The sequence below is a fragment of the Balaenoptera ricei genome, chromosome 7 (assembly GCF_028023285.1).
Source record: "Balaenoptera ricei isolate mBalRic1 chromosome 7, mBalRic1.hap2, whole genome shotgun sequence".
NCBI lineage: Eukaryota > Metazoa > Chordata > Mammalia > Artiodactyla > Balaenopteridae > Balaenoptera > Balaenoptera ricei.
The window spans coordinates 113,014,373-113,029,883 of record NC_082645.1 but is presented as its reverse complement, the minus strand read 5'-3'; the positions used below and the strand labels follow the sequence as shown (position 1 = coordinate 113,029,883).

Here is a 15,511-nt window from a genome sequence, read left to right as displayed (position 1 = left end):
CCCATTCCTGCCCTCTGTGTGTCTGTGTGATTTCCCCTTCTTTGTTAATAGATGTCTCCTTGAGTGGTGCATTACTTCCTTCTCTGCCACTAGTCAGGACCTCTTGGCCCTTCCACACTCATCAAACCCAGCCAGTCTTACCTGCTGGTTCAGACTCTTGGGCACATTGTTCATTTGCTTGTTGGCTTTCTAGTGCATCGTTTTGGTCACTGGTTGTATCGTTCCTCTCTGCATTTACCTGTTCTGTTTCACAGAGGTTATCCGAGAGTCCATTTTCAGGTGAGGTCGTACCTAAATCATGTTTTGATTCATCAATATTTTGTTTTCCTCCGGCATCAATCAGCATCCAACAGGAAAATACAAACCACCCGCGGTCATAGGGAACTTGCCTTTGTCCCCAGAGCTGCCCCTGACTGGTGGCCTTCCCTTACTTCCTGAAAAGTCCTGCTGCCTCTTCCGCACTCCCTCTTGCTCCACCCCCTCCCTGTGCAAGTCTTGTTGGCCTTTCCATGAGGATTCAGTGTCTGATTCTCCTCCACTTTCTCCAGCCCTTGGGATTTCCCTCTTTATATGTTTCCTTATTTTTGTTTCATGGTTCTGTCTTTTCCATTAGGTTACCAGGTAGTATCCAGGGTTGCAAACACAGGCTCTGGGTTCAGAACGCCTGGGTCTATCCTTGCTCATTGACCCCAGGACAACTATTTACATGGTCTCTCTAGATTTCAGCTTCCTTATCTGCAAAATGGGCACGTGAGTGATAATATCGTCCAATGGCACTAATCCCACAACTGCCAGAATAAACGTTCAATCAAGTGAGCTGTTAATAACTTGGTTGTTTTTGTTGTGTCCCTGACCCCTTTCTCCTTTCATTTCTTCTTTGTCTTCCTCTCTGTCTCTCAAATACCCACATCCTCTCCTCCACGTCTCTACCACTTCCTTGCTTCTGTCTCTATATGACTGCCTTTCTCCTTGAATATTCCTGCTCTTGAACAACATCCCCCACGTTTAAATCGGTCCCTCCTTCTGCCATCATCAAGGGTCTCCTCTTTGACGCTGACCTTGGGCCCATAGTCCTTAGCCCTTCACACCTTTACACTGATCTTCTCCTACAGGAGTCTTTCTAAATCACAATTACTTCCAGGTAGTCATTCTCTTTAAATCTGGTTACTGACACCCTGGGTTCCTCTTCCTTTGTCTTGGTATTTGGGCCCACAATCTCTTGTCACAGCTACTTCTCCAGGACTCAGCCTCTGGTTAGATGCTCATACAGACACCCCTCACCGCCTTCTCCGTGGTCCTTCAACATTTCTTCCCTGATTCTCAGTGTTTGCTCAGGACTCGGGCTCACACCTCCCCTTCTCCTTTCCCTCTTAGCAGATGGGAATCGCTTTTGTATTTGTCTCAATCACCTTGCTCAAGGCTTAGTGGGAGAGTAGGCCTCTCCTCCCTCTCTTCTCCATTGCTTTCTTCATGATTAATTATCCCCTGCATTACTGAAGAGAGGGACAGAGAAGAAGACAATTAGAGATCTCCACCAGAGACCAGGAACATCATCTCAAAATTACAAATTTAGGAATTCCTAGCCCTCGGGTCACTCAGAGCTCAGGGGGTCCCAATCCTATTGGTAAAGTTCCCCCATCATCCTTGGACAGAAGAGAAGCCCCAGCAAGCTAACTGCTGTGTAACCCAAACAGAAATGAGCCACTTGTATGTAAGGATAAAGGAGTCGTGGAAACATCGTGATCCTGTCAGTTATGTAAAATAAACCTCGCATCGTGGGGAAAGCACGTGTCAAGATAAATAAGGAAAGTGAAATGTGTTTACTGAACTGTTCAAACTGTAAGGAAGAAACAGAGAGATTTCCTCTGGAGAAGGGGTAGGATCCTAGAGAGATCCGTGTGTATAAAAGAGAAAGCCCAAGAGCTATAAAGATGGGACTAGGGACTTCCCTGGTGGTCCAGTGGTTAAGACTCTGAGCTCCCAATGCAGGGGGCTCGGGTTCCCATCCCCAGTCAGGGAACTAGATCCGCATGCCGCAACTAAGAGCCTGCATTCTGCAACTAAAAGAGCCCGCGTGCTGCCTCGAAGATCCAGCGTGCCACAACTAAGATCTGGTGCAGCCAAATAAATAAATAAATATTAAAAAGAAATAAAATAAAGATGGGACTAGATAAGACGAGGGTTGGGCTTAATTGTGTTGGGGAGGATGAGCGGTTCCCAAAGAGACCAAGCAGAGGGGGTGATGCGTTTGGTGGGGTTACTAGACGGGGTTCCCATAGTGGCCCAGATCCCACAAAGAAGGACACTCTGAAGCCGCAAGCAGGGAGTGCCTGTTGCAGCACTGCAGGACGTCCCCATGACTCCTGGACCAGGGACCCAGGTGGCTGCCCCAACAAGGAGAGGCCAGGACACCAGCCCAGGGCCCCTGCAGCTAGGTGACCCAGCAAGCGTAGGAGGAAGGAAATAAACCAGGGAGCCTAGGGCATGGATCCCTGCCAGGAGTCCGGGAGGAGACACCAGGGGAGGCAGTGGAGCCCGGGCTGCCCCAGAGCTGATGGCAGGAGCACCTCCTGGGACAGTGCCTTTTAGGGGGTGAGATGGACAGGACTGTGAGAGCCATGGCTGCTTTGTCTCCCCCAGGACACGGGCTTCAAGCCTCAGCAAAACCAGGCGGAAGGTGCGAGGAGAACAATGGCCCAAAGCCCAGAAGGGTTGCAGGAGGCCTGTGGGCAGGCACTGGGGGCTTCAGCACATGAGATGGAGGTGGGGACCTGGCAATAGGAGAGATGTCACGCCCTGGTCACAGTCTCCAGCCTCTAACTTTGGCCGCTGACCCGAGCTCTCGGGGACAGCAGAGTCCAGGAGGCGGCAGCAGCAACCTCCCCCAGGGGCAGGTGGATGGCAGCAAGTGTAGGTGTGAGTCGCCCCAGCATTCAAAAAGTATAAATTATGCCTTCTCAGGAAAAAGTCAAGATTTAGTTTTGTATAGCACCAAAAATAGTCCCTGGAAGAGAAGAGCTTGTGTGATTATTTGAGGAGAAAAAGTTAATAAAACCATTTTTCCTTTAAGGGCAGATTTGATATTGAGTTAGCTTTCTTGCTCATTACTCTGGAAATCTGATGAAAGTGCCCTTTCTTCTGTGTTACTAAGCCAACCCTGGGTTTAAGGCTTAAAATGACCTGTGACTGGTCCTTTACATGTAGACTGGGATCTAGGCACTATTCTTGGGTCTTCCTTCAATGTGGTGATTCTTGTAACTCGGCTTGTCCCTCTAGGGGTCCCTAAAAGTTATGATTCTGGAGTGGTTGGGATACTGACTCCCATTGATCTGGTGTTGCCAAGCCAGGATAGATCCTGCACCCGCAGCTAAGCTTGAGATGGGTAGTAGTGAACTCAGTGAACTGCTGTGTAGACCACTGCTGCCCTGTCATTTGTCCTTCTATCTAAATTGGATGCCACTGTGGCTCTGGTTGTCCTGTGAGTCTAAATGCCTAGTTAAGCAGAGCTCCAGGTTGGTGTCGTCCTGTAGCCATTATAACATGAGCTTTGATAAGGCTCATGGTACGTGTTTTGCTAACTGTTATATCCCCACTACCCAGCACCATGTATGGCTTGTGGTACAAGCTCAATCTATACTTGTTGAAAAGAATTGGCCTTGAACATCAAAAGGTAGAGAATAAGCTAATTACCCTTTATGAAGCTTTCATAAATGTGATTTAAATCAGGATATTCCTGCCGGTTGACCTCGCTGAACAAAGCTTCCAGAAGCGACATGTCAAATGTCTTCTCCAGCTCACTGAGAACATTGTAAACCACTCTCGATACAGGGACCAGGTTTCTACAAGAATCTTGATAGTCCTAAAAAATATTGAATGGAAAAAATATAAATACAGACTTCCACGTTACAGAAGAGCCCTAGAAAGAGATTTTATAGTTAATGTATTCCAATTTCCATACATACTTATCTTTTCACATAAAGGTTTAGAATTTCTGTGTATTTGTATGGCTACTAAGTGAAACAGTAAATCCTTTCTCCTTAGAAATCCCCATTTGTGAATCTGATCTCCTCACCCTCATTTATATTAGATGTAAGAAGGAGCAATTCCGAAGAATAAAATGGGTTCAAAGTTAATGGATTTGTAGGCTTCTAAGAACTTGGTCAAATGTTTTAGGAATAGACTTGGCAGGTGATGAGCAGCTATTCTGTTGACTGGACAACTCCTGCCCCTTCACCGAGACTGACTTGGCCTGGAAGGGCTCAAGGAAGGCAGGTGACAGTTTCCCCTTTTGTGAACTTGACCACAGGGAAAGCATATTTGTAGGGCAAGGAGAAGACTTGCATCTCTGTAGCTCCAACAACACCTATTGCTAAAATTAACCGAAATTCCAAGACTCCAGAAATAGCATAAATAAAATAAGTAAATAAGTAAATAAATGGGAAAAATAAGAACCCCCCCCCCCCACACCAAAACCCACTGGAGAAAGAATAGCAAGCATATACTCCCAAATTTGTCCTAACAGGACATCAATTCCCTGTGGGTTTTAATGTTCTCAGATCTAACTATTTAAATTGAAATTCATTGAAAAGAAATGCTGTGTCAATTATTATTTCATTAAATCATCTCATTTAAATTATTCATCAATTCATTAAAATTCTTTTAATTCTTAGTTTATGCTCTACTGTGTGCATTTCTACAAGGAATTAAACATCTGTGGAGCACACCTGCTTCAGATGCAGCCTGTCTCCAGTGCTACTCACCTTGACACCAGTGGTCACCATGAGCACCATCCCTTCAGTTAGAAGCAGGACTGTCTCCAGTGATGCCTGTTTCTACTCTCCCTCTCCTTTTTTACCTTATCACAATACTTGAACAATTGCAAAAATACTTGAAAAGGTCTTCTTCTCATAGGACACTCCTCAGTTAGGTACTTGTGCCCTTACTTCTGTGTTCAGGTTATCGAAGCATAACTTAGTATGGGGCTAGTTTACCAGATTGTGACATAATAAACCTCACTTACTTCATACATTCTATTGGTGATGAGTTCACGGTCACGAAGACCCTCAAGGAAAGGAAATGTTTTTTTTATTGCAGTTGAAATCTCCACTTTATGTCTTTTGAAGTGCCTGAATGCAGGCTCTAAGTTAAGCCTGTTGTCTGTGTTCTGATTTGCTGTGGCTATCCTAGGGAGGAAGAATACCATGTGAAAACAGTCATCAATATTCCAAGACGCTTGTGGAGGCTGTAACATTTTATATATAAAGGATAGGTTGTGAAGAACCAACATATATAAAATAAGTGGTTTCAGTAGAGACCAGAATAAATGGAATTGAAACAACAAACAATGATATAATAGAAGAAAGTGAGGAGGTTAAGAAAGACTGAAGCACAGGACTGAAAAAGTCCATTCCAGTCTGTCCCAATCAAAACCATTGTAAAGATATCTCCCCTTATCTGGTATATTTTTTAATTAAAAAAATTTAAAATTTGTACAAAATCAAGTGGAATAAACAGAGGAATGAAAACAATAGAATAAAAAATCTAACCTTGAAAAATGTTTCTTAATTAATAACTAAGAGAAAATAAAACAAGATGTCCCCTCCTCTGATCTATAACTGTTAAGAGAAATACCATCTTGTATTATAAAACTAGTTCATAAATGATAAGATGTGGTTAAGAATGATATGATATGGATAAACTGAGAAATTCACAAGACTATCAGTTGTTTCTTCTGGGACTTCTACTTTGTGTTAATATAAATCTTTCTGTGTTATTGTTTTATATAGTGAATCTTTCTAGACATCTGAATTTCAGAAATTGCTGCTATTTTCTGTGATAGTAATTTTAAGCCTGAGCCTTTAATTCTGGTTCTTAGGTGATTATTTTATTGCTCTGATAATGTTTTAATCAACATTTTGTATTCATAAAAGTTATGAAGACATTAGGATTCTTTGTCAAACCAGAAGAAAATTATTGTCACTTACCAGTACCCAAAACCATCAAAGAAATGTCACATTATTTTGTTGAATTCTGCATAAAGAAGTTTCTGATTAAAGACTGCAGATTGAAGAGAATCATTTGTCTTCTCTTTTATTATCTCCCCTCCCCCCACTAAAATGCTAATGAAGGGATTGGATTCACAATCACAAGGAGAATGGCAGGGGGCAATGAGCAGATGAGAGATTACTACCGAAATCTATAAGACAAAAACTGGTCAGAGGATCGCTAATTACTATTGTAGGTGTAGGATGCCCCCAGAGGTCAGAGAAGCAACCAGTGTGCCCTGCAGCACCTGGAGAAGCAGTGGCGATCACAAGGGGGACATGGTGCTGAAAACTGTTGTGTTATTTGAAAAATGAAGAACAGAACAACACACCCTCCACCCCTCAACTGGCATCCTGACCACTTGTGCCCAGGCAGCCTCTCAGATGGAAACATTGCTGTCCTTTCTGTCACCATATGTTAATTTTGCCTGTTCCTGGATTCCACATACATGAAAATAATACAACACATGTGCTTTGTGTCTGACTTCTTTTGCTCATCATCCATGTTGTTGGATGAACAGAAATTTGTTCTTTTTTATTGTTGAAGGTATTCCATTGTGTGGACCTACCACTATCCGTTTATTCATTTTCCTGTTTATGGACACTTGGGTGGATTCTAGTTTGGGACTAGTTTGAATAAAGCTGTTGTTCTTGTACAAGTTTTTTAGTGGCAAGATGTTTTAATTTCTCTTGTGTAAATAACTAGGAGTGGAATTGTTGGGTCATTGTGTAGGAATATGTTTAATGGCTTTAGAACCTGTCAAACTATATTTCAAAGTCTATGTTTGACCCATTTTAGTCTATAATGTATAATGTGATATCCCATATAGTTTTAATTTGTATTTCTTTAATGACTGATAATATTGAGCACACTTCTGTATGCTTATTGGCAATTCATAATCTCCTTTTGTGAAGTGTCTTTCCAAGTCTTTGGCCCATTTATATTATTAGATTGTCATTTATTAATTATTGATGTGTAGGAGTTTGTATATATTATGGAAAGAAGTGTTTTGTTTAATATACGTATTATGAACATTTTTTCCCATTCTGTGGTTTGCCTTTCATTTTCTTAACCATGTCTTTTGACGAGGAGAAATGTTTAACTTTGATGAAGCTAAAGCTATCATTTTTTTCTTCTGTGGCTAATAACTTCAGTGTACTACTTAAGAAATCTTTGCCTTCCCCAAGTTAATGAAAATATTCAAAAAGTAATTTACAGTATAAGCATGGGTCTATTTCTGGATTTTCTATGCCATACTATTTATCTGTTTGTCTATCCTTGTGCCAATAGTATATTGATTTGAATACTACAACTTATAGTAAGTTTTGAAGTCAATTAGGAAAATATGTCTTGGGTTTTCTAGGTCTTTTGTTTTTCCACATATCTTTTAAATTGGATTTGTCAATTTCTACAAGAAAAGCATTTTAGAGTTTTATAAGGTTTGCATTGAACTTGTTGATAAATTTGGTGAAAAGTGACATCTTAACACTATTGAGCTCTAATCCATTTATTTATTTTCCCTTAATCTTGCCAGAAGTGTTTACAGCTTTCAGTATAGAAGTCATACACTTCTTTCATTAAAATTATTCTTAGTTATTTTATTCTTTGAGGGGGCTACTTTAAATGATATTGCTTTTAAAATTATTTCTAACAACTGTATGAACATAGAATCGATTTTCAGAAACATTAACCATGTATTCATGACCTTCCTAAATTCATGTATTCTAGTATATATTCATAGATTTCCTTTGGATTTTATAGAAAAAAACAATCATGTCATCAGCAAATAAAACCCCTTTACTTCTTCCTTTCCAAAAATTGTTTCTTTTTTCTTTCTTGTTGCACTGGTTAGGAGTTTAAATACAATGTTGAGGAGAAATGGTGAGAATGGAATCCCTTGCCTTGTTTCCAATGTTAGAGAAAATGCATTTAGTATCACCATCAAGTATGATGTCATACACACACACACACACACACACACAACTGAGGAAGTTTCTGTTTATTGCTAGTTTGCTGAGAGTTTTATCATGGACAGACGTTAATTATCAAATGCATCTATTGAGCTATTCATATCGTTTTCCTTCTTTATTCTTTAATTTGGTGAGTCACGTTGATTGATTTCCAGAGCCTCCTCTTAAGTAGAAGCAGATAACCACAGGTCAGCAGACATTTGAAGAAAGTCTCCAATATTAGAAAGAAAGAAAAACATTAAAAAAGAGAAAAAGTTGCCCCAGGAGAAACAGAGATATTGTAGGAAACAGGAGAAACTTCCAAAACCTCTAATATTTTTAGAGAGATTCGAGAATACATATTGCACCCCTGGTTACAAAGAAAAAGGAACTAACAGAGAAAGAGATAGTGGCATTAGATATTTTTTTAAATTGATTTTTGGAAATTTACTAAGATTTACTAAAATGGTTGTAAAATAAAGTTGGGGAAATTTCCCACAAAATTAAATGAAGAGATTAAAAGAACAAAAAAGAATAAATTTGAAAGACAACATAGGAGAGTAAGATTAATTTAGGGGTCTAATAGCAACCTAATTAGAGTCAAGAAAGATGCGCAAGGAAGTGCAGAGGAGGACCACATCAAGAGAATTATTTAAGGAGATATATACCATGGAGTAGAAGGACATGGATTTTTTTAAAAGGACTTAGAGAAATGAATTTTAAAAGAACCAAACCAAGGCATATCACTATGAAATGCCAACATCTAAAAAACAGAGAAGAGCCTAAAATATTCCAGAAAGAATTAAGAAACTGGTCACTTATGGAGGAATAATGGCAAGAATAGCTTGAGACATCTCATCAGTAACAGATCTAGCCCTTCAAAATGCAGAGTGAATCAGGACAACTTCAGACATGTAGGGCTGAGAAATTTTACCTTACAAACATCCATTTTGAGTGTTTTCCTAAAATTTTCTTTATTTCCTTTATGCATATGTCAATACGTATATTTAAGGTTTAAAAATACAGTTTATACGTGCTCTAAAATTTTTATGCAATCGTTATTTTCCTTTCCATCTACATCACTGTGCCCACTCCTCCTGCATAATCCATTTTAATAACCTTGCATGTATTCTTTCCTAAATTCTCCATAAGCATATAAATCCATCTACCTATTTCTATAACCTACCCATATCTTTCAGGGGTTTTATTCATCATATTATATTAAAATATTATATAATTTTCTTTGAATTACAAATTGTCTTCTGCATCAAATTTGTCTTCACATTAATACCTTGCAAAATATTCTCTAAGTCATCTAGTGTGGTTCTAGCTTGTTTATTTATTTATTTTGTCAATGTATAATATTGAACAGCACACACCCACTCTTAGGAAAATACAATATGATGGATTTTGGAAAAACAGGGAAGTAATCCAGTAATGAGGAAGATGTGAAAATTAAAAACCAGTGGATCCAGTTATGGATCCAAGTTGGCAGTCCAGTAACAGATGGAGAACATGAACATCTCAGATTGGAACAGGTGATGATTAGAGCATATAAATAAGTGCAATGAATGACAACAATGTCATAAGGGAAGGGAGGAGGGAATTGGGAATACTCTGCTATAAGGTACCTGTGCTACAGGGGAAGTGGTATAAATGTGTATTGCAATGTCTAGACAACCAACAAAAACATTTAAAAAGAAGTATAATTGATATGTTAATAGAAGACTAAGATGGACTCATATAAAATGCTAAATTAAAGCTAGAGAAGGCAGAAAAAGAGGGGGGGAAAAGGAGACAAAGAACAAATACAATGAATAAAGAACAGTTACAAACATGGTAATATAATCCAGTATATCAATAATTATTTTCAGTGTGAATGGCCTAAATACTCCAATTAAAAACAGAGATTGTCAAAGTGACTGAGAAAACAAGACCCAATCTTATATTGTCAATAAGAAAAAAACAAATATGAAGATGCGGGTTAAGAATGGAGAAGGAGATACCATGTCAACACTAATCAGAAGAAAGATAGAGTAGCTATATTATTTCCAGAGAAAAAAGATTCAGGACAAGAAAAAATATTAATTAAGAGAAAGAGAGCATTACATATGATAAAGGGGTCACTTTTCCGAGAAGACATAACAATCCTTAATGTGGTATTTACACACGATAAACACACAGCAACAAATTGTGTAAGGGAAAAATGGATAGAACAGTAATAGAAATAGACAAATCCACTGTTCCAGTTGGATACATGAACAGCCCTCTTTTAGTCATTTATAGATCAAGCAAGTAGAGAAGCCATAAGAATGTAGTTGACCTGAACATCACTACCAATCAACTTGATCTGTTTGACATTTTTAGAATACTCCATCCGACCACAGCAGAATACACATACTCCTCAAGAACACATGGAATAATCACCCTTACCAAGATAGAATACACTCTGGGCCATAAAACACATCTTAAATTTAAAAGAATAGAAATCATAAAAAGTATGTTCTCAGAAAAAAGGAGTTAAACTACAAATAAATAACAGAAAGGGGTGGGAAATTCCCCCAAATACTTGGGGATTTAAAAATACACTCTTAAATAACACGTGGGTCAAGAAAAAGTCTTAAGAGAAATTTTAAAATATTTTGAACTGAACAAAAATAAACTAAACTACAACTTATCGAAATTTGTGGGATGCTGAAAAAGCAGTGACTACAAAGAAATGAGTTCCATTGAATATATATATTATTATGTATATATTAGAAAAGAAGAAAGATGTAAAATCAATAATATAAGTTTCTCCCATTGGAAACTGGAAAGAAAGAGCAACTTAAGCTTAAAGCAGTAGAAGAAATGAAATAAAAGAGCAAAAAGCAATGAAAGAGAAAATTCCACAAAACCTAAAACTTGTTCTTGGAAAAGATCAATAAAATTGATAAACTTCTACCCAGACTAACTAAAGAAAAAAAGAGAAAGAAGTCACAAATTACCAATATCAGAAGTGAAATTAGGATCATCACAACTGATTTTATGAACATTAAAACGATAACAAAGGAATACTATGAACAAATCTGTTCCCTAAAATTTGATAACTTAAATAAAATTGACCAAATCCTCGAGAGATACAAACTATCAAAACTCACACAAGGAGAAATGGACAGTTTGAATAGGCCTATATTCATTACAAAATTGAAATAGTAATTAATAACTTTGAAAAAAGTAAGCACTAGGCCCAGGGGATTCCACTGGTTAATCCTACCAAACATTTAAGGAAGAAATGATACCCATTCTCCACATTCTTGTCCAGAAAATAGAGCAGAGAGAACACTTCTTAATTCCTTCTATGAGCCCAGCACTACTGCAATACCCAAAGCAGGTAAAGACAAATTACAGATCAATATCTCTCATGAATATAGATGTAAAAATCTTCAAGAAAATATTAGTAAATTGCATCCAAAAGTGTAAAAAAATATGTAGCATGACCAAGTGTAACTTATTCCAGATATGCAAGCCTGGTTCAAGATTTGAAATCAATCAGTGTAATCCACCATATCAACAAGTAAAAGAACAAAATTTGGATGATCATATCAATTGATATGGAAAAGTCATTTAACAAATTCCATCACTTTTTCATGTAAAAACCCCTAGAAAACTAGAAATAGAGAGGAACATCTTCAAAATGAGAAAGAATATCTATTAAAACATCTATAGCTAGTATCATACTTACTGTTGAAAACCTGCACACTTTCCTCCTAGGATGAGAAACAAGGCAAAGATGTCCTCTTTCACTATTCCTATTCAACACTGTACTAGAAGGCACAGCTAGTGCAAAAAAAGGAGAAAAGGAAATTTAATGTACAGAGTTTGGGAAGGAATAAAACTATCTTTGTTTGCAGATAACATGACTGTTTATATGTAGAAAATCCCAAAGAATTCACATGCACACAAAATCTGGAACTAATAGTTAAGTATAGAGAGGTTGCTGGACACTAGGTTAACATACAAAGATCAATTGCTTTTGTATATACCAGCACTGAAAACTCGGAATTTGAAATGCAATAAGACAATAACATTTACAATAGCACCAAAAATATTAAATACTTAGGTATGAATCTAACAAAATATATACAGAATCTATATGCAGAAAATTACTCTAGAAAGAGAAGAATTTTATTTTGCAAAATAATATAATAGTAACGACTTTGATGTAAAATTTCAAATTTTATAAACAGTGTTGAGCTTAGTGGTAAAGGAAAATTCTTATTAAATTATTTCTTTTAAACATGAAATTCGAACAATATGGTTTCAAATTCACCACCAAAAAATACAGAAAAATAGATTAAAAATTATTTTGAAAAGTCGAAAATAACCACTGGTTGAGTGAAATCAGACTCTAATAAAACCTTATGAAAGACTAAAAAATAATATAAAAAGGAAATATAGCTTGCATTTTTAGAGAGTAAAAAATCAAGGAAACTAATAGGAATTTAGTAACTAACAGAAAAAAAACAAGTATGAAAAATACATTATTAAAAACACTAAATGTAAATGAAAAAATAATGGTATTGAAAGGCACAGGATTAAAAATAGAATCCAATAAGAGACACAAGAAAGACAAAGTGACAAAAAATTTGTTAAAATCAAAGATAGGCAAGTTATGGTATTCAGATATAAACAAAATAAAAAATAAGGGTATTTATATTCATCTCAAAGCAAAATTCAAAGAACAAATAATGGGGCAAATGTTTTATGAATATTGAGAAACAATTCACCTCTAGTGTTTGACTCTTCACGTATTCAAAAAATGATCAAAATATACAGGCTCTGGATAAATTAGCAAGAAAGATTTATTATTTAATCTTGTGACCTAAAAACACAGAAAATTTTCTCTCAATGTCCTTTAAATGCATATCAATACAGATCATAATCTTGACCATAAATGAAGTCTCAATAAGTTAGAATCAGTAGATGCTAAATAGGCTGCACATTAAAGAAAATAAACCACACAGAGTTTTATAAAACAAAACAAGGACTAAGATAAAAACCACAAGCCTCAAGGGTCAGTAAGTGGCGAGAGCACCAGAATCACAACTAGCTGCTGAACAATCATCGACAGGAAGGTACTGGAACTCACCAAAAAAGATACCCCACATCCAAAGACAAAGGAGAAGCCACAATGAGATGGTAGGAGGGGTGCAATCACAGTAAAATCAAATCCCATAACTGCTGGGTGGGTGACTCACAGACTGGAGAACAATTATACCACAGAAGTCCACCCACTGGACTGAAGGTTCTGAGACCCACGTCAGGCTTCCCAACCTGGGGGTCTGGCAATGGGAGGAGGAATTCCTAGAGAATCAGACTTTGAAGCCTAGCAGGATTTGATTACAGGACTTTGACAGGACTGGGGGGAACAGAGACTCCACTCTTGGAGGACACACACAAAGTAGCGTGTGCATCAGGACCCAGGGGAAGGAGCAGTGACCCCATAGAAGACTGAATCAGACCTACCTGCTAGGGTTGGAGGGTCTCCTGCAGAGGTGGGTGGTGGCTGTGTCTCATCGCGAAGACAAGGACACTGACAGGAGAAGTTCTGGGAAGTACTCCTTGGCGTGAGCCCTCCCAGAGTCCACCATTAGCCCCACCAAAGAGCTCCTGTAGGCTCCAGTGTTGAGTCGCCTCAGGCCAAACAACCAACAGGGAGGGAACCCAGCCCCACCCATCAGCAGAAAAGCGGATTAAAGTTTTACTGAGCTCTGTCCAGCAGAGCAACAGCTAGCTCTACCCACCACCAGTCCTCCTATCAGGAAACTTGCACAAGCCTCTTAGACAGCCTCATCCACCAGAGGGCAGACAGCAGAAGCAAAAAGAACAACCCTGCAGCCTGTGGAACAACAACCACATTCACAGAAAGATAGACAAGATGAAAAAGCAGAGGGCTATGTACCAGATGAAGGAACAAGATAAAACCCCAGAAAAACAACTAAATGAAGTGGAGAGAGGCAACCTTCCAGAAAAAGAATTCAGAGTAATGATAGTGAAGATGATCCAGGACATAGGAAAAAGAATGGAGGCAAAGATCAAGAAGATGCAAGAAATGTTTAACAAAGACCTAGAAGAATTAAAGAACAAACAAACAGAGATGAACAACACAATAACTGAAATGAAAAATACACTAGAAGGAATCCATAGCAAAATAACTGAGGCAGAAGAACAGATAAGTAACCTGGAAGACAGAATGGTGGAATTCACTGCTGTGGAACAGAATAAAGAAAAAAGAATGAAAAGAAATGAAGACAGCCTAAGAGACCTCTGGGACAACATTAAACGCAACAACATTCGCATTATAGGGGTCCCAGAAGGCGAAGAGAGAGAGAAAGGACCAGAGAAAATATTTGAAGAGATTATAGTCGAAAACTTCCTTAACATGGGAAAGGAAATAGCCACCCAAGTCCAGGAAGCACAGAGAGTCCCATACAGGATAACCCAAAGAGAAACATGCTGAGACGCATAGTAAGAAAATTCGCAAAAATTAAAGACAAAGAGAAAGAGGGAGAGGACTCAAATCAATAAAATTAGAAATGAAAAAGGAGAAGTTACAACAGACACTACAGAAATACAAAGCATCCTAAGAGACTATTACAAGCAACTCTATGCCAATAAAATGGGCAACCTGGAAGAAATGGACAAATTCTTAGAAAAGTATAACCTTCCAAGACTGAACCAGGAAGAAATAGAAAATATGAACAGACCAATCACAACTAATGAAATTGAAACTGTGATTACAAATCTTCCAACAAAAAAAACCCCAGGACCAGATGGCTTCACAGGTTAATTCTATCAAACATTTATAGAAGAGTGAACACCCATCCTTGTCAAACTCTTCCAAAAAATTGCAGAGGAAGGAATACTCCCAAACTCATTCTATGAGGCCACCATCACCCTGATACCTAAACCAGACAAAGATACTACAAAAAAAGAAAATTACAGACCAATATCACTGATGAATGTGGATGCACAAATCCTCAACAAAATACTAGCAAACAGAATCCAGCAACACATTAAAAGGATCAAACACCATGATCAAGTGGGATTTATCCCAGGGATGCAAGAATTCTTCAGTATATGCAAATCAATCAATGTGATATACCATAATAACAAATTGAAGAATAAAAACCATATGATCCTCTCAATAGATGCAGAAAAAGCTTTTGACAAAATTCAACACCCATTTATGATAAAAACTCTCCAGAAAGTGGGCATAGAGGGAATCTACCTCAACATAATAAAGGCCATATATGACAAACCCACAGCAAATATCATTCTCAATGGTGAAAAGCTGAAAGCATTTCCTCTAAGATCAGGAACAAGACAAGGATGTCCACTCTCACCACTATTATTCAACATAGTTTTGGAAGTCCTAACCACGGCAATCAGAGAAGAAAAAGAAATAAAAGGAATACAAATTGGAAAAGAAGAAGTAAAACTGTCACTGTTTGCGGATGACATGATACTATACA

At 38.0% G+C, this 15,511-nt stretch overlaps 1 protein-coding gene across 14 annotated transcripts in view; it reads right to left on the bottom strand.

Annotated features, from left to right (window-relative positions):
• The window catches only part of LOC132369289 (nuclear autoantigen Sp-100-like), an 87,195-nt gene that overhangs the window by 41,271 nt on the left and 30,413 nt on the right, over positions 1 to 15,511 (bottom strand). For 13 of the 14 annotated variants that reach the window (XR_009504323.1, XR_009504322.1, XR_009504324.1 and 10 more), the window contains exons 2-5: positions 5,021 to 5,183; positions 3,691 to 3,859; positions 1,410 to 1,493; positions 142 to 291 (exon numbers count right to left, since the gene is read on the bottom strand). Coding sequence is in view for 11 of the 14 variants with exons in the window: in XM_059928909.1 (XP_059784892.1) it covers positions 142 to 291; positions 1,410 to 1,493; positions 3,691 to 3,859; positions 5,021 to 5,183 (566 nt within the window). In the remaining 3 variants the exon portion in view is untranslated. Of the gene's footprint in view, positions 1 to 141; positions 292 to 1,409; positions 1,494 to 3,690; positions 3,860 to 5,020; positions 5,184 to 11,718; positions 11,814 to 15,511 lie in introns of all 14 variants that reach the window. The other variant, XM_059928911.1, reaches the window with a different exon arrangement.